This window comes from Carcharodon carcharias, chromosome 1 (assembly GCF_017639515.1).
Source record: "Carcharodon carcharias isolate sCarCar2 chromosome 1, sCarCar2.pri, whole genome shotgun sequence".
In the NCBI taxonomy this organism is placed as follows: domain Eukaryota; kingdom Metazoa; phylum Chordata; class Chondrichthyes; order Lamniformes; family Lamnidae; genus Carcharodon; species Carcharodon carcharias.
The window spans coordinates 134,454,480-134,476,409 of NC_054467.1; the positions used below are offsets into that span (position 1 = coordinate 134,454,480).

Genomic DNA, 21,930 nt, shown 5'->3' on the forward strand with positions numbered 1-21,930 from the left:
GAAAGCTGCAGGAAAATGGTAAAACACCTGTTACAATTTTCTGGTAAATTGTGACAAAGATAGATGAATTCCCTTTAATTGTAGCATTGAGTAGAGGTGCAACAGAGGCTTTGGTCCCCGTCCCCCCGCCCCCCCAACCTTCTTTAAAACCTCACAGCAGTCAGCTACAGAAAGCATTGGTGACAGTTTGACAGGGAGCCTGTCAATCCTTTAAGCTGCTGGAAAATTTCATTCTAAGCTGCATAAGGAGATAAACGGGGAAGATGGCCAAAAGATGGGTCAAAAAGGTAGGTTTTAAGGAGTGTCTTAAATGAGGAAAGAAGCAGTCAGGTGAGAGTTTTATGGGAGAGGATTCCAATGCTCAGTGACTAGGCAGTTCAAGGCACGGCCACTAATGGTGTAATGATTAAAATCAGGGATGCTCAAGAGGTCAGAATTTGAGGAGTACAGGCATCTCAAAAGGTGTAGGGCTGGAGGAAATTACAGAGGTAGGGAGAGAAAGGTCATCAAGATACCTAAAAATAAGGGAGAGAATTTTAAAAATCAAGGCATTGCGATAACCAGGATCCAATGTTGCTCACTGAGCACAGGGATCATGTGTCAACAGGACTTGTTGCAAGTTAGGGCAGGAGTACCAGAATTTTTGATAACTTAAACTAATGGAGAGTAGAATGTTGAAAGTGAGTCAGGAGTGTGTTGCAACAGTAAAGTCTATAAATAAGAAAGGAATGAATGAGGGGTTCCAGCAGCAGATGAGCTGAGGAAGGGGGCAAAGTCAGGTAACGTTCTGACAGTTGAAATAGGGGGTCTTGTTAGTGGTGCAGATATGTCAAAGTTCATCTGGGTCAAATGTGACACCAAGGTCACAAATAGTCTAGTTCAGCCCCAGACAGTTACCAGGAAGAGGGGTGGAGTCAGTGACTACGAGATTTCAGGTTTAGCCTCATCCACTGTTGAGCACAATTAGCAGCCAACTCAATGTACAGATGATGTCACAACCAGTCAGAAAACAGAAACATTCGATACCCCTGACATACCTACTTTACCGGAGCTGGTGCCGTTTAAAGGGACCATGGCTTCACTTCCCCTGACACTGCTGCCCTGCACATCTCAGGACCCACCCAGTATGCTGCTGTTTTCTCACCAAGCCCGAGTCAGATGGTCAGACGAGAAATGTACAGCTGCTGACTAATGCAAGTAAAAAGGAGCGGAGTGGTAATTCAACTGTGATTGCCCCTCCTTGGCAGTTCTGGCCCATCATTTTGCAGACAACATTGTCCACATACTATTCAGAAATCTACCCTAGTGAGTATTCCCACGGTAGTGGGAAACCAGCAAACAAACCCCTATACAGACACGCAAGCCTCAACTGTGCTGTGTACTTAAGGAAACTGTGGTAGATTTTGCTTCCTAGTTAATACTACATTATCACGGGAGCCTGACATAGCACATGTAGAAAACTCAAATGACAAAGTTGCTGGCATTAGCAAATCTCTGGTGTTAATGCACACAGTAAGCTGTTTCATAAGGACAGGAGTGTTTATCCTCTGTACCCACATAGTTTATTCAGATGCTGAGGTTGAGCTATGTCCCTTTAAGAAAAATGGTCTAATTGTTAGGTAAATTGAGGTTCAGGCCGATCAGTTTAACTATGGTCGGGGGCTTTGCGGATTGCAGAGTGTTTGTAAGCATCAGGCTGCAGGTCAGAAGCTCAGAGCAGTAACTGAAAGGCTTCCTTTCTCTTTGTGATCTTAAAAATACGTTATGGCTTTTCTTCTTGTAGTTTGGCCTCTTGGGCTACACTTTTTACCTAAGTTTTTTCTGCATTTATCTTGCATTAGGTATTGCTTGTTTTTGTGGGGTTTTATGTGTATGTTTCTAGAAGCTGCAATTTCAGAGGCTGCCATCTAAATTCATACCATGGGGATGACTCAGTATATGTTTTTCTCTCTCTTTGCAGAATGAAAAAGGGGCTGGTCACTCACACAATATGCAAACTGCCTGCTTGGGCATGTCCAAAAACATTTGCCTTTGCCAACTCCCCTTCATCAGGAAGGCAGTCACAAGAGTTATGCCATTTACTTCAACCTGACATCTCAGACAAGATTGATGATAGCGCCTGCTCTGCCTTTGGCTGTGAAGTTGACAGACAGCCTTGAACTCCTACGCTACTGGACCACTCCAAATATCTTCAAAGGATACTTATATCAAAATCAATCAGCAGTTCACAAATGCCTACGACAAGTGACAGAATGAGTTGTTAAGCAGGGCTAAATCTTTCAGAATGTTCCCCACAGAACAGCAACAACAGCAGCTTGAGAGGGCATGGCATTTTGTTTTCAAAATGGCAGGTTTTTCCCGAGTGGAATGCATTATTGATGACAGATATTTGGCCATTCAGGCCTCTTTTTCACAAGCTTTATGAGCTGAAATGTATACTTTACGATTGCATTGTGAAGAAATGGAAAAGTTATGAATGTGAATATTACACTGGTAGATTACTTCATTCATGACACTTCCAGCCTTATTTGAATGAGGAAGTGGGCTGGGCAAATGGCTCTTAGATGACCAATGATATCCTTTGAAGGCCCAGCTCAGAACTATTTGAGACAGCTATAAATACAAGATGAACAGGGATATCATGAGGAACACACAGATACCAGTGTCATTGTAGAATATGCTATTGGTATGTTGAAGCAATAGTTCAGATGCTTGGACAGATCTAATAGGAAGGCATTAGAGCACCAATCTTAAAATGCATTGGACTCAAGGAAAGGTTTTTGTAAAAAGGAAGAAGACATGTTTTCTTGAGTATGATTCAGTGGAAAAAATAGTTACATCTAAAGTCAAACTGTGGAGTGGAAACAATATTTTCCAAGCTGAAGATTCTAATTGTGCCCTAGAGATCAAACCAGTCATCTTTTTGTGATTCATTTGTTGCCATGGAAGCGGTTTGAAGAGATTAGATGTATGTGCCCAAATTACTGAGGAGTAATACAAGGAAACGTCATTCTGAAAATACGTGGACTCAAAAAAAACTTAAGTAGGTACACAACAAATTACTTCCCAGCTTTCGTTGACACCACATCCCCCACCATTAACATTAGATGCCACAATTTTAAGTCTGCTGATTTCTTCATTCTTCTTTGAGGGGAAGTGACAAGATCAGTACCGAAGTTAAATGATGCCTGGCATTTAATTGTATTTTTAAAAAATGTAGACGTTCTCTATCATTGCTCCCCCCTGCCAGCCCACCCACCGAGTAAGTTACATTCGTTCTCAACAGAGATTCTGGGAAAATGCTCAGGGGCCTAACTTGATTGCCTATCTTCTCTGTAACACGGGAATATTGCAGCAGATTGGACTGCCCCTACTGCAACCCAAAGATGAACTAACTTGGCTTTAATCAGGGACAATATCTGGAACATTCCAGGTCTGTCTGGTACAGCTGCTCACTGCATAAACTCATAGAACTGATCAGGCAAGGGGAAAGAAGATTGGTAGATGAAAAGACCACTTTTCACTGTGTTAGCAAACCGCAACCAGATAGTAGTGGGTATTAAACAGCTCACATCATTGAAGCTCTTGATTTCCTCGATTTAAATTTAAACCAGGTGATTTTGCAACTTCAGTGGCTCATCAGCCTCTGCAGACTATGCACATCACTTTGGTGAATGTCAATTTATATTTATTCTAATCAGCTGCAGCAAGGTAGAACAAACTAGAGCACGGTTTGTACATTATACAACTACTGATTTCATCTGCTGGGCTTGGCCTAAATGGCCAAGTGGTTATGGTCCTGGGCTTGTAACCCCAAGATCAAGAGTTCAAATCTCACAATGGCAAACTATGAAACAATGTGACTTCATCTGAAACAGATGGAAACAGGCTTGTACTCGAAAGAGTTACAAAGAGCTTTATAAAGCTTGGCCTAAATAGCCAAGTGGTTATGGTACTGGGTTTGTAACCCCAAGATCAAGAGTTCAAATCTCACAATGGCAAACTATGAAACAATGTAACATCATCTGAAACAGATGGAAACAGGTTTACTCAAAAAAAAGAGTATCAAGATCTCAAATCTCACAATGGCAAACTATGGAACAATGTGACTTCATCTGAAACAGATGGAAACAGGTTTGTACTCGAAAGAGTATCAAGAGTTCAAATCTCACAATGGCAAACTATGAAACAATGTAACTTAATCTGAAAACAGATGGAAACATGTTTGTACTCAAAAGAGTTACTGATTTCATCAGCAACCATGTTTGTGCAATGGATCAACATCTATTGGTTTACCAGGCATAAACAATGGGAAAATGAGATAAGGGAGAACCGTACATCACCCATTGCCTCTGAAAAGAGGGAGGAGCAAGAAAGAAGAGGGGAGTTTCAGCTACTCGAGTATTTCAGGTTTTTTTCCTGACTTGAAACTGAGTACAATGAAACAGGATCGGTGCCAGGAGGCAAAATTTCATTTTAACAAATTGAATCAAAATAGTAATGTCTCCATCAAAAACTGCATTTGATTAAAGAATCATAAAAATTACCGCACAGGCAGAGGCTATTTGGCTTATCAAGCCAGTGCTGATGCCAGCTCTCTGATATTCAGTTGTAATTAAACTCAATTAATGTCCTAACATTAAGCAAATGAGTTGGGAGGGAGTTATCCTGGAAGTCCTCAACATCGAATCATGACCCCATGAAGTCTCATGGCATCAGATTACCACGTACCACCTTCCCTCAGCTGATGAATCAGTGCTCCTCCATGTTGAACACCAGGAGGAAGCACTGAAGGTGGCAAAGGTGCAGAATGTACTCTGGGTGGGGGATTTCAATGTCCATCACCAAGAATGGCTCAGTAGCACCACTCCTGACCGAGTTGGCCGAGTCCTAAAGGACATAGTTGCTAGACTGGGTCTGCAGCAGGTGGCAAAGGAACCAATAAGAGGGAAATACATACTTGACCTCATCCTCACCAACCTGTCTGCCGCAGGTGTATCTGTCCAAGGTAATATCGGTAGGAGTGACCACCACACAGTCAATGTGGAGACAAAGTGAATGGCTTCACATTGAGCATATCCTCCACCATGCTAAATGGGATAGATTTCGAACAGATCTAGCAACTCAAGACTGGACATCTATGAGGTGCTGTGGGCCATCGGCAGTAGCATAATTGTACTCAAACACAATCTATAACCTCATGGCCCGACATATCCCCCACCATTACCATCAAGCCAAGTGATCAACCCTGGTTCAATGAAGAGTGCAGGAGAGCATGCTAGGAGCAGCACCAGGCATAGCTAAAAATGAGGTGTCAACCTGGTGAAGCTACAACACAGGACTACTTGCGTACCAAACAGCATAATCAGCAAGTGATAGATAGGGTTAAGTGATCCCAAAACCAACGGATCAGATCTAAGCTCTGCAGCCCTGCCATATCCAATCATCAGTGGTGGTGGACGATTAAACAACTCACTGGAGGAGGCTTCACAAATATCCCCATCCTCAATGATGGAGGAGCCCAGCACATCAGTGCAAAAGATAAGGCTGAAGCATTTGCAACAATCTTCAGTCAGAAGTGCCGAGTGGATGATCTGTCTTGGCCTCCTCCGGAGACCCCCAGCATCACAGATGCCAGTCTTCAGCCAATTCAGTTCACTCCATATGATATCAAGAAACTGCTAAAGGCACTGGATACTGCATAGGCTATGGGCCCTGACAAATTTTCAGCCACAGCGCTGAAGACTTCTGCTCTAGAACTTTCTGCGCCCCTAGCCAAGCTCTTCCAGTACAACTACAACACTGGCATCTAACCAGCCATGGGGAAAATTGCCCAGGTATGCCCTGTACACAAAAAGCAGGACAAATCCAATCCGGCCAATTACCGCCCCATCAGTCTACTCTTGATCATCAGTAAAGTAATGGAAGGGGTCATCAACAGTGCTATCAAGTAGTACTTGCTTAGCAATAACCTGCTTACTGGCACCCAGTTTGAGTTCTGCCAGAGTCACTTAGCACTTGACCTCATTACAGCCTTGGTTCAAACATGGACAGTAGAGCTGAATTCCTGAGGTGAGTTGAGAGTGACTGCACTTGACATCAAGGCCGCATTTGACCAAGTGTGGCGTCAAGGGGCCCTAGCAAAACTGAAGTCAATAGGAATCAGGGGTTAAGATCTCCACTGGTTGGAGTCATACCTAGCACAAAGGAAAATGGTTGTGGTTGTTGGAGGTCAATCATCTCAGCTCCAGAACATCACTGCAGGAGTACCTCAGGGTAGTGTCCTCAGCCCAAACATCTTCAGCTGCTTCATAAATGACCTTCCTTCCATCATAAGTTCAGAAATGAGGATGTTCGCTGATGATTGTACAATATTCAGCACCATTCGTGACTCCTTAGATACTGAAGCAGTCCATGTCAGAATGCAGCAAGTTCTGGACAATATCCAGGCTTGGGCTGACAAGTGGCAAGTAACATTCACACCACATAAATGCCAGGCAATGACCATCTTCAACAAGAGAGAATCTAACCACCGCCTCTTGACGTTCGAAGGCTTTCCGATCACCGAATCCCCCAGTACCAACATCCTGGGGTTTATCATTGACCAGAAACTGAACTGGACTAGCCATTTAAATACTGTGGCTACAACAGCAGGTCAGAGGCTAGGAATCCTGTGATGAGCTCACCTCCTGACTCCCCAAGCCTATCCACCATCTACAAGGCATAAGCCAGGAGTGTGATGGAATACACCCCATTTGCCTGGATGAGTGCAACTCCAACAACACTCAAAAAGCTCAACACCATCCAGAACATAGCAACCCGCTTGATTGGCACCCCATCCACCAACATTCACTCCCTCCGCCACCGACGCACAGAAGCAGCTGTGTGTACCATCTACAAGATGCACTGCAGGAACTCTCCAAGGCCCCTTAGACAGCACCTTCCAAACCCATGAGCACTGCTATCTCAAAGGACAAGGGCAGCAGATAGATGGGAACACCACCACCTAGAAGTTCCCCTCCAAGTTGCTCACCATTCTGACTTGGAAATATATTGCCATTCCTTCACAGTGGCTGGGTCAAAATCCTGGAACTTGCTTCCTAACAGCACTTTGGGTGTACCTACACCACATGGACTGTAGTGATTCAAGAAGGCAGCTCACCACCACCTTTTCAAGGGCAACTCAGGATGGGCAATAAATGCTGGCCCAGCCATCGAAGCCCACATCCCATGAATGAATAAAAACTTGCTAAAATGAATATACCATTACTTGAACAAAATATTACCTACCTTCCTTCAACCTTTTCTCAGTAACCGTTCTTGTAGTGTTGATAGCCTTGTACAGGAAACCACACAGAAAGCTGGACTGAGAGTTATTAGAATCGAAGCCAGCTTTAGACAGTGCATCAATCTTTGGAAGTACTATGAATAAACAGCAAATAAACAATGTTCAGAACTGACTAAAATAAGGAATATATTATTTTAAAAGGTGTTTCTAAATGTCTTGAATTGTTAACCTTTATTAAATCTTCCTGCCAGGGATATATTATTGTGGGTCCTGTACTTGCAAATAGAATCAAAGTTAAGATTCTTCCCCATAGCTAGTATTTGCAACTAGGTTAAATTCAAATTATTTACCCAATTCTAAAGTTGAACAGGTTATATAAATTCCTATGCTGAAATTTTATTGTTCGGGTTATCAAAGCTCCCTGAATCCGTTGGGAAAACCTCTGCATAGGAAAACAAGCCATATCTCCTCACCATCAATCTAAGTCAGCCATCTCTTGGCAGGTCCGAGTATACAATCTTAGGAATAGGAAAGCAGCATGGTCTGAGAAGGAAATGCTTCATAGTATAAACATAACAGTGTGCAATAAGTAGCTATATAAAGAAAAGCACATTGTTAAGCACCTAAATTGAATTATTTCCATACATCATAGCCTTTTTGATCTCATATAGGGAAAGGTAGAAGAGAATGTTTAAAGCTACCCAGGAACATTTCTATTTTTTTTGAAAAAGCTATGACCAGAAGCTGAAAATCCCTAGGTGCTCAGTCTCTGTTTTGTAGAAGGAAACGACACTTTGCCCTCAGTGCAGTGCATTCCTGTTAACAAGTGCAATCAATTCTACAGCTCCCTCCAGAGTTTTAGGCCTGGATTTTAGCCTGGATGCATATTCTATGTTGTGGGGGGGGGGGGGGGGGGGGGGGGGGGGCACTGTTATTACATCAGGAAGGCTAGAAGAATAAGTTTCCCAAATGAACGGCAGAATTTAACAGCAGGATCCCTTTAACTGGGGCTCCAGACCACAGGCAGCCTGATTGACAGGTTGGTGGCCTGCTACACAAGGCCACAGCTAATGGTGGCTGTACTGAGAGTGAGAGAGGTTGTAAGAGTGTCCCAATCTCACCGGGATTTTTTGGGGGTGAAGTGGGTGGAGGAAAGCAGATGGTGGTTGGGGTGAAAAGAGATGGCAATAAATGGCGGTGCTGGGTTTAACGGGTAACTTGTCAAGCCTGGAGGAGGCATTCCTGCTCCTCCTGGAGCACAAGAAGTGCTGTAAAGGCAGTTACCTCACAAATTCAATCCTATTGGTTCTTTAAGGTGCGAGTTTCCGGAGGCACAGGAAACCCAGTTGCCTGTGATTAAAATTGGAATAACAATTAAGGACACGCAATCTCAATATAATATTAGATGACTAACCAGCTCCCCATGAGCAGACTGGCTACCCACCCCTTGTCCCCCCTCCATTAAAACTAAAAATGGACAGGTTCAAGATTGGTTCAGTTCCTGTTCCATATATTTTCACATTTTCGCCTGACATGACCCTATAACGCACTCATTTTTGGGAGTTAAGACTTAGCTCTTAGTTTCTTGGTTGGTTTGCGCTTCTCACAAACTTTTTTCTTCAAAAGGCTAAGTTAGTAATGGAAAGTTCAATGTCCGTAAATTATACAAGACCTGTTAGAAGAAACAGTGCCCTTTACTTGGTCTATATTTTACATTTTAAAAGCTCTTAGAAATATTGATAACCAAATATGTTTACAAAATCAATTTCCTCAGAGGCTTTAAAAATATATGGTCACTTTCAAAGTATCGACAGTTCTGGGTTACAGCCCACAAACAAAGCTTTACCTGAGAGTTTATTATGAAACAGAAACTCCATTTGCAACCGCTGGCCAGCTTTCTGTGCCAACAGGTAAGGGGTACAATGAGTGGCTTCTCCTGTTGCGCACATGACATCTGCCCCACTGAAAACAAGTGACATAGTCTCCAAGATACCCTGTTTCACGACTGCTTGACACAAAGCCTATATGTGCACAAAAAGGTGGAACACATTATAGTGAAGAGAAGTATGGAATGGCATAATCACCAGATAAAGTTAAAATCAAAAGTACAGGCAGATCACTTCTACATGCTAAAATACAGCATTTTTCAACCAGAGCTTTGAAAACCTGCTCAGCACAAATCACTCATAATACCATGCAGTGGAACATCCACAATTTGAAGATTTTAGGTCAAAAATCACTTTCCCCTCATATTAGTGTTTCAACCTAGAGCATCATCCAGTTTTTGTTATGGCCACACGTCATCTAGTAGAAGCAGAAAATGCTGAAGCACACAGCCGCTCAGTGACCATGGAGAGAACAGATAAGTTACCCTTTCTGTTGAAGGCCCTTCTTCAAAAGTAAAAAGATGATAGCCAAACAGACATATTAAAACTTGGCCAAACCATTCCTCAACTACCACCATCCTCATCACCCTTCTTTGTCTTACTGAACAACTTCTCCTTGAGCTCCAATCCAGATTAAAGTATCAATATTGGAATCCACATTAGTCCCAAATATGGCTCTCTTTTTGCAAGGAACATTAAAATACTCTGTTCTTGTCCTACATGGTCCAGATGTTTCTTTGGCTAGATTTATAGCTTTGTGGATGCTGCTTCTTGCTGTCATTCTGATCTTGCTTTTAATTGCCTATCTGCTTCTTGTTTTCCCATGTTGAAGAAGGACCTTTTTCCAAAACATTAACTTTTATCTTTCGAAACTGTCTAACCTGTGTATTACCAGCAGATTGTTTATGCTTCAGATTTTTGGCATTTGTAGTATGTTGTTTCTTTATCATCTTGCAGAAGGTTCAACAAAGAGATCCTAAAGCATTAGCACTGTTGTAACAAGAAAATATCATCCCCTATATGGATGGGTGTAAAAGGCTGAACAATTTTCCACCTTTCCGCCTCAATAATATTTTTGTTTTAAATACAACGAATCAGATTCAGGTCCCAGAGCTGATTGAAGAAAATTCTTTTTGGAATTCTAGTAGCATCAATTGCTGAGGCCAGCTGGTCAATGTAACAAAGAAAAAATATTTTGAGGGATAATATCAAAACAGAATCCATCCAACAGCAAGCAATAATTATGAAGGAAAGGTGACTTGCATCTGAACTGAAATCTCTACGTTGGCAGGTATACCAAATGGTTTGATTCCATCATCTTGGCCATGGTACAAAATATCTTTCACAACTTCGATTGTATGGCTTATGCTTGATAATTGATATGACTGAACTGAGGTTTCAGCAATATTTGCCATGCTGCAGACTCTTTGTATCATCCTCAATATTGACAAGTGTTTGTGTGTATGTTATTTGTTTTCGGCTAGTGGAGATGAATTAATGACAAAACAAAATGGCAATTCACTTACAGGTACAAGCACAGGCTTAACATTTATCTTGTTGTGTAAGAAAGGGAGCAGCATATTTGAGAGATTACCAGCTTGTGTTGATGAAAAAGCCAATGTTAGTTTGTTTTGCATCAAATCAAGTGAGCAAATAAGGTGCATAACAAACTTGAAATTTTGCTGCTTTTTTAAACATGAAACAACATCAATGTTTTTTAAAGGCCTGAATCTTCTGGTTGGCGTGCGGGGGTGGGCCCCACTCACTGACGCATAAAATGATGCGCACTGACATCGGGCGTGTATCCCAATGTCACCGCGAGTCATTCCAATCTTCAGTTTGGCAGGTGCACACCAGAGTCAGCTGTGCGCCTGCCAAACTGTCAAAGGTCTATTAAGGCCATTTAACAACTAATTAAACTGATTGTCTGGGCTGCCCATCCAACCTTAAGGTTGGTGGGCAGGCGAAGAGCCCTGGCGCCCTTCGCATTTCTCACGAAACCTCATCCACGGGCAGGATGAGGTTTCACAAAGGGTTTATAAATTAAATAAAATTTTTAAATTAAAATTCAATGACATGTCCCAGCTCATGTGATGCTGTCACCTGGGGGGGACATGTCTGAATAATTTTTCTTTTTTTTTTCACTTTTTGACAATAAAATTAATCTTCCCAAGGGAGCTCCATGCCTCAGGGAGGTTTCTGTGCTCTTTCGTGCACATGCGCGAAAGAGCGCAGGCCCCGACTCACCCTCCACCCCCCCACCCGCACAGGGAATGCTGACCGCTTCCAAGTGTGCATCATGCTGGGCGGGCATTAATTGGCTCGCCCACTTAAAATGGCAGTGCGCAGCTGATCGTGGGCGGCGATCGGCTCCGCACCCGCTCCCACCCAGCCCGCACGACGGAGAGAAAATTCTCACCATAATATATTTACCAAAGAAGTACAGACTTAATTACTAAGGGACCATTTCAGTAAACATTAAGTACTGCAGAACTCATTTTGGGAATAACTTGCTTACTTTGTTTAGTTCTTCCTGGTTTAAAAAAGAGAGTTTTTTTCGAAATTTTCCTTCTTTGTATTTTTGAGTGATGAATTCGAGGCGATGGTTTGGTGGAGCATCCATATCCAATTCTTCACCTGCTTTGAGGTTGGCTGCCCAAAAAGCATTGGCTGTTTCATTTCCTACCACAATGAAAAGCTGCAATTCAACCAAGAGACGCAGACATTAGGCACTGGAACTCTTTGGCACAAATATTTTTATTTGCTTTCAATTTCAATATTCAACTTTTCATTTTTAAAACATGTTATACCTAAACTATTGTGCAGCTGAAGTTTCAACCTTAAGCAAGCCTACTTATAAAGTAACATAGCTGCTGGAACATTGAACTTCAGCCAATAGTGTAGAACCCATTGAGAGTGAGGAGATTGGCTGTTTGTCCGGAAAACAGATTTGCAGCAGAGCCTCTAAATGCTTCAGTAAAGAAGACTGCACATCCATTCATATTTCATTCCAGGTTGAGCTTGGTATGGCATTAATTCAAGCAGATCCACAAACACAAGCCTAATCATGGTGATACTCGTTTTATGTTGGCTTAATGTCAATTCCTCTGACCAGCATCGAGCCAGTGAAAACTTTGGGGACGGGGCAAGGAGTGAGAGAAGCAATCATTTTAATAAAACAGATGAAACATTCCAGTGAGACTATTCCCATTCACTTCAATAAAATACTTTGAAGTATCAACAAGCTGACACTATAAATGCAGTGTCTGCATTAGAGGGTTAATCTTGCTGTGAAAGAACCCTAAGGGAAGAGTGAGCATAACATGTCAGAATTTTCCATTAAGTATGAAAACAATGTAGCTCAATCTGAAATGAGGGTCTTAAATCTAAACAAAGGAAATATGAAAGTATGAGGAGCGAGTGGGCAGTGGTGTATTGTAAAAAGTATTTTAAAAGTATGATGGTAGACAGGAAATGGTTCACATTTAAAGAACCAATACATGGTTTGCAACAAATATACATTCCTTCAAGGCACAAAAACTCAACAGGAAAGTGAATCAACTATGGTTAACAAAGGAAGTTAAAGATTGTATTAGAGCAAACGAAGTGGCTTATAAAGTTGCTATAAAAACTAGTAAGCCTGAAGATTGGAAGCTTTTTGGAATTCAGCAAAGGAGGACCAAGGAACTGATAAAAAAAAGGGAGAATAGAATATGATTTTTAAAAATTTATTCATGAGATGTGGGCTTCGCTGGCTAGGCCAGCATTTATTGCCCATCACTAGTTGCATTTGAGAAAGTGGTGGTGAGCTGCCTTCTTGAACCATTTCAGTCCACATGATGTAGGTACACCCACAGTGCTGTTAGGAAGGGAGGTCCAGGATTTTGACCCTGCGACAGTGAAGGAACAGCAATATATTTCCAAGTCAGGATGGTGAGTAGCTTGGAAGCAAAATTACAGTTGGGGTGTTCCCATGTGTCTGCTGCCCTTGTCCTTCTAGATGGTAGCAATCGTGGGTTTGGAAGGTGCTGTCTAAGGGGCCTTGGTGAGTACCTGCAGTGCATCTAATAGATGGTACACACTGTTACTACTGTGCATCGGTGGTGGAGGGAGTGAATGTTAGTGGATGGGGTGCCAATCAAGTGGGCTGTTTTGTCCTGGATGGTGTCCAGCTTTTTGAGTGTTGTTGAAGATGCACTCATCCAGTCAAGTGGGGAGTATTCCATCATACTCCTGACTTGTGCCTTGTAGATGGTGGACACGCTTTGGGGAGTCAGGAGGTAAATTACTCATTGCAGGATTCTTAGCCTCTTACCTGCTCTTGTAGCCATAGTATTTACATGGTTAGTCCAGTTTGGGTTCTGGTCAATAGTAACCCCTAGGTTGTTGATAGTGGGGGATTCAGTGATGATAATGCCATTGAATGTCAAGGGGAGATGGATAGATTCTCTTTTGTTGGAGATGGTCATTGCCTGGCACTTATGTGGCGTGAATGTTACTTGCCATTTGTCAGCCCAAGCCTGAATATTGTCCAGGTCTTGCTGCATTTGGACATGGACTCCTTCAGTGTCTGAGGAGTCGCAAATGGTGCTGAACACTGTGTAATCATCATTTCTGACATTATGATGGAGGGAAGGTCATTGATGAAGCACTTGAAGATGGTTGGGCCTTGGGCACTACTCTGAGGAACTTCTGCAATGATGTCCTGGAACTGAGATGACTGACCTTCAACAACCACAACCATCTTCCTTTGTGCTAAATATGAATCCACCAGTGGAAAATTTCCCCTCTGACTCACATTGACTCCAGTTTTGCCTGGGCTCCTTGATGCCACACTTGGTGAAATGCTATCTTGATGTTAAGGGTAGTCACTCTTCCCTCACTCTTAATATGAATGTAAACTAGTGAGAAACATGAAAAGGACTGTAAAAGCTTTCATAGCTATGTAAAAAGGAAAAGATTAGCTAAGAGAAATGTGGATGGATCCATTACAAGCAGAAATAGGAGAATTTATAATGAAGAATAAGGAAATGACAGAGGAGTTAAATAACTACTTTGTGTCTATCTTCATGGTGGATGATACAAGAAATCTTTCAAATAATAGCAAACTGAGGGACTAGTGAGATTGAGGAACTGAAAGAAATTAGGATTAGTAAAAAAGTAGTATAGGAGTAATTAGTGGTACTCAAAGTTGATAAATCCACAGGACCTGATGATCTGCATCCCAGAATGTTGAAAGAAATGACTGCAGAGATAATGGATGCATCTTTTAAAATTATACAGATTCTGAAATGGCACCTGCAGATTGGAAGGTTGCAAATGTAACCCCACTGTTTATGAAAGGAGGGAGAGAGAAAACGGGGAGCTACAGACTTGTTCGCCTGACACCAGTAGTAGGGAACATGCTGGAATCTATTATAAAGGATGTGATAGCTGGGCACTTAGAAAATAATGATCTGACTGGGCAGAGTGAACATGGGTTTATGAAAGGGAAATCATGTTTGACTTGTTGGAGTTTTTTGAGGATGTTACTCACAGAATAGACAAGGGGGAACCATGAATGTGGTTTATTTGGATTTTCAGAAGGCTTTTGATAAGGTCCTACAGAGGGGGTTAACAAACAAGATTAGAACACATGGAATACAGGGTAATATTCTGGCATGGAATGAGGATTGGTTAATGGATAGAAAACAGATAGGAATAAACGGGCCATTCACAGGTTGGCAGGCTCTAACTAGTGGGGTACCATAAGGATCAGTGCTTGGTCCCCAGCTGTTCACAATCTATATCAATGATTTGGATGTGGGGCCCAAATGTAATATTCCCAAGTATGCAGATGACACAAAACTAGGGAATGTAAGTTGTGAGGAGGATATAAAGAGGCTTCAAGGAGATTTGGGCAGGCTTGGTGAGTGGGCAAGAACATGGCTGATGGAACATAATGTGGATAAGTGTGAGGTTATCCACTTTGGTAGGAGGAACAGAGGTGCAGAATATTTCTTAAACGGTGAGAGTTTGGGAAGTGTTGATGTCCAAAGGGGCCTGGGTGTCCTTGTTCATAAGTCACTGAAAGCCAACATGCAGGTCCAGTAAGCAATTAGGAAGGCAGTTATATGTTGGCCTTCATTGCAAGAGGATTTGAGTACAGGAGTAAAGATGTTTTGCTACAATTGTACAGAAACTTAGTTAGGTCACACCTGGAATATTGTGTATAGTTTTGGTCCCCTTACCTAAGGAAGGATGTACTTGTCATGGAGGGAGTGTAACTGAGGTTCACCAGACTAATTCCTGGGATGGTGGGACTCTCCTGTGAGGAGAGATTAAGAAGACTGGGCCTGTATTCTCTATAGTTTAGAAGAATGGGAGGTTATCTAATTGAAATTTACAAAATTCTTAAACGGCTAGCCAAAGCAGATGCTGAAAGGATGTTTCCCCTGGCTGGGGGCTTAAGAACCAGGGGTCACAATCTCAGAACAAAGGGGACAAGCCATTTAGGACTGCGATGAAGAGGAATTTCTTCATTCAGCAGGTAGTGGATCTTTGAAATTCTCTCCCCCAGAGGGCTGTGGTAGCTCAATCATTGAGTTTGTTTAAAGCAGAGATCAATAGATTTCTAGATACTCATGGACATCAAGGGATATGAGGATAGCACGGGAAAATGGTGCTAAGGCAGATGACCAGCCATGATCTAGTTAAATGGTGGAGCAGACTTGAGGGCTGAATGGCCTGTCCAGCTCATATGTTCCCCTGTATCATATGACTTTAATGTTTAGTTTGACAAGGCCCAGTGTGTGAATATTGCATTCACTTCAAGTATAGCAGTATATTTTTGATCATCTGTTTTCAGAATGTGATTGATACTGTGCCTAATATAGCACCAAATCGTGTGAAGTCAGGCTCGGATTTTCACCATGACGGAGAATCTCTGCATTGTGGTGAAAATGCCAGAATTGGCCAAAATTTCTAAGTCACTCCCGCAAACCTGGCAATTCCCATCTTTACAGGGGTGGGATTGGAGTCATCACCAGCTGCCTCCTCTAAAGTAGCAGTTTGGAAGAACAGGTGTGTTGAATCCAGAGTGTGCAAATAAGAATAGGCAAGAGAGGTCTGAACTTGGTGGATTCTTATGGATAGCCAGGGTACCCCTTTGAAGAGGTAAGGTACCAATTTGGATAGGGTCCCGGGACGCTTTTGGGAGAGGTAAGACGTCCTTTGGGATTGTTAAAAGTGAACATGGTTATGCAATTTTTACGCACAAACTCATTGGAACTGTCCAGCTGTCAATGAACTGCTAAACAGCTGTCCAACTGTCAAGAAACTGTTCAGCTATCAAGAAACTGTTAAAGAGTTGCCCAGCTGTCAAGGAACTGTCCAGCTGTCAATGAACTGGTAAGAACAGTCCAACTGTCATTGAGTGTCCAGCTATCAAGGAACTGTCCAGCTGTCAATAACCTGTTAAGGAACTGTCTGGCTGTCAAGGAATCGTCCAGCTGCCAAAGAACAGGCAAGCTGCCAAATAACAGTTAAAGAGCTGCCCAGCAACTGTCTAGTTTTCAAGAAAGTGTTAAAAGAGCTATTCAGCTATCAAACCTGTCCAGGAAGTGTCAAAGCTGTCAAGGATCTGTCTAAGGATGCTAGTTGAGGTGGCATGGAGAGGGTAAGGGCAAAGGATGGTGGGTGGGCAGCAAGGGTAGGTATGAGTTGGCACTAAGTTGGCATAGGGGTCATGTGGGTGGTTGAGGGCCATGGGTTGGCATGGATGTGACATAGGGAGTGAGGACTGGAGGGGTTTTAAAAATATATATCCATTTATTTAAACACCGTGCCGGAGCACAGAAGCAGACCATGTTGCAGCCTGTCTCTGCATCCAGCAGCCTGCAGATTAATTCCCAGATGGCCTGCCTGAATTCCTATTTCAGCCCTCTCCCTCTTGACCAAAAATCTGACCTACAGGCGAACATTTTCAAAGGTCGGATTTGCCGAGCTGGGTCATCTCCCGATTTGGCGAACTCAGCCAAGGGACAAAAATCTGGGCTCAAGTATCCATTTGGTGTTGTGGGCCTACGCCAACCAGGCATTTGACTGCAATGTTCCAAACCCTTTCCACATTTTCTATTGTTCACATTTTGAAGTAAAATGGTTCCCCATTTGTGAGTCACAAAGTCAACATAACTGTGGGCTGAGGTACAGTACAGCTATAATCAGTGAGTCATAAGACATGCTGTGAATATAAAGTTATCATTACACTAAAACATGGCATAAATTATTAAGTGCTTCTTGGGCACTATCAGACACTTCCTCTCTAGCTAAATCTATAGTAGTCACCTTTAGCAGTCAATTATTACCATTTAGTCTCTCTAAAGCATACTGTCTAATTATTGTACTGACTACCTGGTCAGAGTGAATATGTAATCATGTAACTGAACAGACTGCAGAACTGTCTCAGAGGAGCTCAAGTTCATTTGGGAGAGATGAGTAACATTATGCCAGCAGTCTTCTTAATATTTTATGAAGGTTGTATTACTAACGATAGAAATTTTATAAAGGTTCAATTTCATTTTCCTGTGTGTGGAAACCATAGTGAGGAAGCAGGTTTATGAATCATGGCAAAACTTCTTGTGGGCAAAAGAATGAAAATCATTTTGTTATCAGTCACCTACACACACGAGCAAGTTCCAGATGTGGGTTTACATAGATTGGTGAATGTATCAGTACATTTAGGGAAGCAGTATCCAAGTCAACTGCTTCAAGCTGCAGTGGTAGAGCCCAACACAGAGAGTAAAACACAAATCTAAAGAATTAATATAGCTATAAAACATATTAGTCAACAAACTACTGGAAAAATATTATTGGCTTTTACAGAATACAACATTAAAGCAAGATGTTACTGCATTCCCTGTTGTCAAGAGGTTAGAGAAAATGTTGGACTTTCACTAAGAGGGAAGTAGTAAGTGATGTAATAGGAGTGTGCAAAATTATGAAGATGGTAACTAATGTCAGTGAGACCGTCTAGTTCCACTATTTAATATCCCCCAACTCTGCCCCTCCCTCAGGTCACCTGCTGTCAAAACCCTAATCCATGTCTTTTTAACCTCTAGACTTGACTATTCCAGTGCCGTTCTGGCCAGCCTCCCATCTTCTATTCTCTGTAAGCTTCAGGTCATCCTAAACTCTGCTGCCCATGCCCTAACTTGTAACAAAGCCCTGCTGTTTGCTGACTTACATTAGTTCCCAGTTAAGCAATGGCTCCATTTTAAAATTCTCACATTTGTTTTCAACTCACTCCATGGCATTGCTCCTCTATATTGCTGTAATCACCTACAGCCCTACAACTCTCCGAGATATGTGCTTCTTTAAATTTGGCCTCTTGAGCACCCCTGATATTAATTGCATCATCAGGCATGGCTATGTATTCAGCGGCCCCAAGTTCTGGAATTCCCTCCCTAAACTTCTCTGCTCTCCTCCTTTAAGACACTCTTTAAAAATCTACATCCTTGACCAAGCTTTGGGCCATTGGTCTCAATATCTCCTTAGAGGCTTGGTGTCAAATTTTGTTTGATAATGTTCGCATGAAGCACCTTGGGATATTCTGCTAAGTTAGATGTGCTATACAAATACAAGCTGTTGCTATTGCTAGTATTGAGCTACTCTTTATGCTGTTGGTGTTCAAAAACTAGGATTACAAATTTAAAAGCCCTAAATACGGAATTCAGGCAGAACTTTATCAGGTAAATGATAGTTATTTAAGAATACATAAGTGATATAATAAAGATTGGAAAAAAATTCAAGCGACATAATATAATTTAGGGAGATAAACAATAAGGGAAAAAGTCCAAACTGTCAAAGATTTAAAAAAAATAAAGAAGCTTAAGTAAATGTTATACAGGCTTTAGTCATTCTGTCACCTCTGGCTGTGGAAAGTTCTTCAGGACAATCAGCATGAAATAAGCAGTCATTCTTTCGGTGTGTACAGCTTCTATTGCATTGTCCCTTTTTGTTTTTTTTTTCTTATTCATTCATGGGATGTGGGCACTGACAAGGCCAGAATTTATTGCCCATCCGTAATTGCCCTTGAGAATGTGGTGAAGAGCTGCCTTCTTGAACCACCACCCCTGTCAATCTGGTGTAGGTACACCCACAGTGCTGTTAGGGAGGGAGTTCCGGGATTTTGACCCAGCGACAGTGAAGGAATGGTGCTATATTTCCAAGTCAGGATGCTTGTGGTTTGGAGCAGAACTTGCAGGTGTTGGTGTTCCCATGCACCTTGTCATTTTGGTGTAGAGGTCACAGGTTTGGAAGGTGTTGTCACATCTTGTAGGTGGTACACGCTGCTGTCACTGCACACCGGCGAAGGAGGGAGTGAATATTTAAGGTGGTGCCAATCAATTTGTCCTGGATGGTATTGAGCTTGAGTGTTGTTAGAGCTGTACTCATCCAGGGAAGTGGAGAGTATTCAATGACATCACACTCCTGACATGCCTTGTAGACTATGGACAAGCTTTGGGGAGTTAGAAGGTAAGTTACTCACCACAGAATACCCAGTCTGTGAACTCTTATAACCAGAATATTTGGATAGCTGGTCCAATTAAGTTTCTGGTCAATGGTAACTCCCAGAATATTGATGGTGGGGGATTCAGCAATGGTAATGTCATTCAATATCAAGAGGAGATGGTTAGTTGTCTCTTGTTGAAGATGGTCATCGCCTACCACAAATGTTGCTTGTCATTTATCAGCCCAAGCTCAAATGTTCTTCAGGTCTTGCTGCATGGGGCATGGACTGCTTCAGTAGCTGAGGAGTTGCAAATGGTGGTGAACATTGTGCAATAATCAGCGAACATCCCCACTTCTGACCTTATGACTTGGGAGTCCTAGTCCAGGATTCTCTTAAGGTTAACTTACAGGTTGTGTCAGTAGTTAGGAAGGCAAATGCAATGTTGGCATTTATTTCGAGAGGACTAGAATATAAAAGCAGGGTTGGGCTGCTGAGGCTTTATAAAGTTCTGGTCAGACCACATTTAGAATATTGTGAGCAATTTTGGGCCCCGTATCTCAGGAAGTATGTTCTGGCCCTGGAGCGTGTCCAGAGGAGGTTCACGAGATCTATCCCAGGAATGAAAGGCTTAACATATGAGGAATGTTTGAGGACTCTGGGTCTATACTCGATGGAAATTAGAAGGATAGGGGGATCTGATTGAAACTTGCAGAATACTGAAAGGCCTGGATAGATTGGACGTGGGGAAGATGTTTCCATTAGTAGGAGAGACTAGGACCTGAGGGCACAGCCTCAGAGTAAAGGGAAGATCTTTTAGAACAGAGATGAGGAGAAACTTCTTTAGCCAGAGAGTGGTGAATCTATGGAATTCATTGCCACAGAAGGCTGTGGAGGCCAGGTCATTGAGTGTATTTAAGACCGAGATAGATATGTTCTTGATTGGTAAGGGGATCAAAGGTTACGGGGAGAAGGCGGGAGAATGGGGTTGAGAAACTTACCAGCCATGATTGAATGGCGAAGCAGACTCGATGGGCCAAGTGGCCTAATTTCTGCTCCTGTGTCTTATGGTCTTATGATGGAGGGAAGGTCATTGATGAAGCAGCTGAAGATGTTTGGGTTTAAGACACTACCCTGAGGAACTCCTGCAACAATGTCCTGGGGTTGAGATAATTGGCCTCCAACAACCATGCCATCTTCCTTTTTGCTAGGCATGACTACAGCCAGTGGAGCTTTACCTGATTCCCAGTGACTTCAATTTTGATGGGCTTCTTGATGCCACACTTGGACAAATGTTGCCTTGAAGTCACTTTGGTTTTACTTCTGAAACTCAGCTCCTTTGTCCATGATTGGACCAACATTGTTATGAGGTCTGGTGCCAAATGGCCCTAGCAGAGCCCAGCATTTGTTGATAATGTGGAGTGAGTCAAACTGGCTGAAGATTGGCATCTGTGATGCTGGGGAACTCAGGAGAATGTCAAGATGCATCATCCACTCTGTACTTCTGGTTAAAGTTGCATTGCAAAGGTTTCAGCCAGGTATTTTGCATAAAAGTGCTGGGCTCCCCCTTCAATAAGGATAGGGATGTTTGTGGAGCACCCTCCTCCCATTTGTTGTTTAACTCAAAACTGGATGTAACAGGACTGCAGAGCTTTAGTCTGATCTGTTAATTGTGGAATCCCTTAGCTCAGTCTTAAGCATGCTACGTCCATTATTTAGCATGTTTGTAGTCTGGTGTTGTAACTTCACCAGGTTGGTAGTTCATTTTTAAGGTGTTGACTTGGCCTCTTACACTTCTCACTGAACCAGGGCTGGTCCCTTGGCTTGATGAAAATAGCAGAGTGAGGGATACGTCTTGCTGTGAGGTTACAGTTTGTAGCTGAATACATTTCTGTTGCTGATGTTGCTTCTCTCACCACCTGCTGCTAGCCCAGTCTCACAGATATGTCCTTCAGGACTGGGCTGGCTAAATCAGTAGTGGTACTATGGAGCAACTCCGGCAATGATCATTGAGGACCCCACCCTTGCTCAGTGCTCCTTCCAAATGGAGGAGTAGTGATTCATCAGCTGCCGGAGGATAACATGTAGTAATCAGCAGGCGTTTTCCTTGCCCATGTTTCCTTGATGCCATAATACTAGATGCAGGGAAGATCCTGAACTTCCAGGCCGTGGCCCTTTGCCAGACACCTTAAAATCTAAAGTGGTTGAGTTTACATGACAGATAGTGGAGTAGCTCTAAGGCTATTCCATCAGGCTAGGTGATTGGA

The 21,930-nt window shown here is 42.5% G+C and overlaps 1 protein-coding gene across 9 annotated transcripts in view; it reads right to left on the reverse strand.

The window, feature by feature from the left end:
- Positions 1-21,930, reverse strand: part of arap2 (ArfGAP with RhoGAP domain, ankyrin repeat and PH domain 2) — a 461,240-nt gene that overhangs the window by 209,176 nt on the left and 230,134 nt on the right. For all 9 annotated transcript variants that reach the window (XM_041205604.1, XM_041205793.1, XM_041205626.1 and 6 more), the window contains 3 exons: positions 11,693-11,872; positions 9,135-9,309; positions 7,291-7,422 (listed from right to left, as the gene is read on the reverse strand). In XM_041205604.1, the coding sequence (XP_041061538.1) occupies positions 7,291-7,422; positions 9,135-9,309; positions 11,693-11,872 (487 nt within the window). The remainder of the gene's footprint in view (positions 1-7,290; positions 7,423-9,134; positions 9,310-11,692; positions 11,873-21,930) is intronic.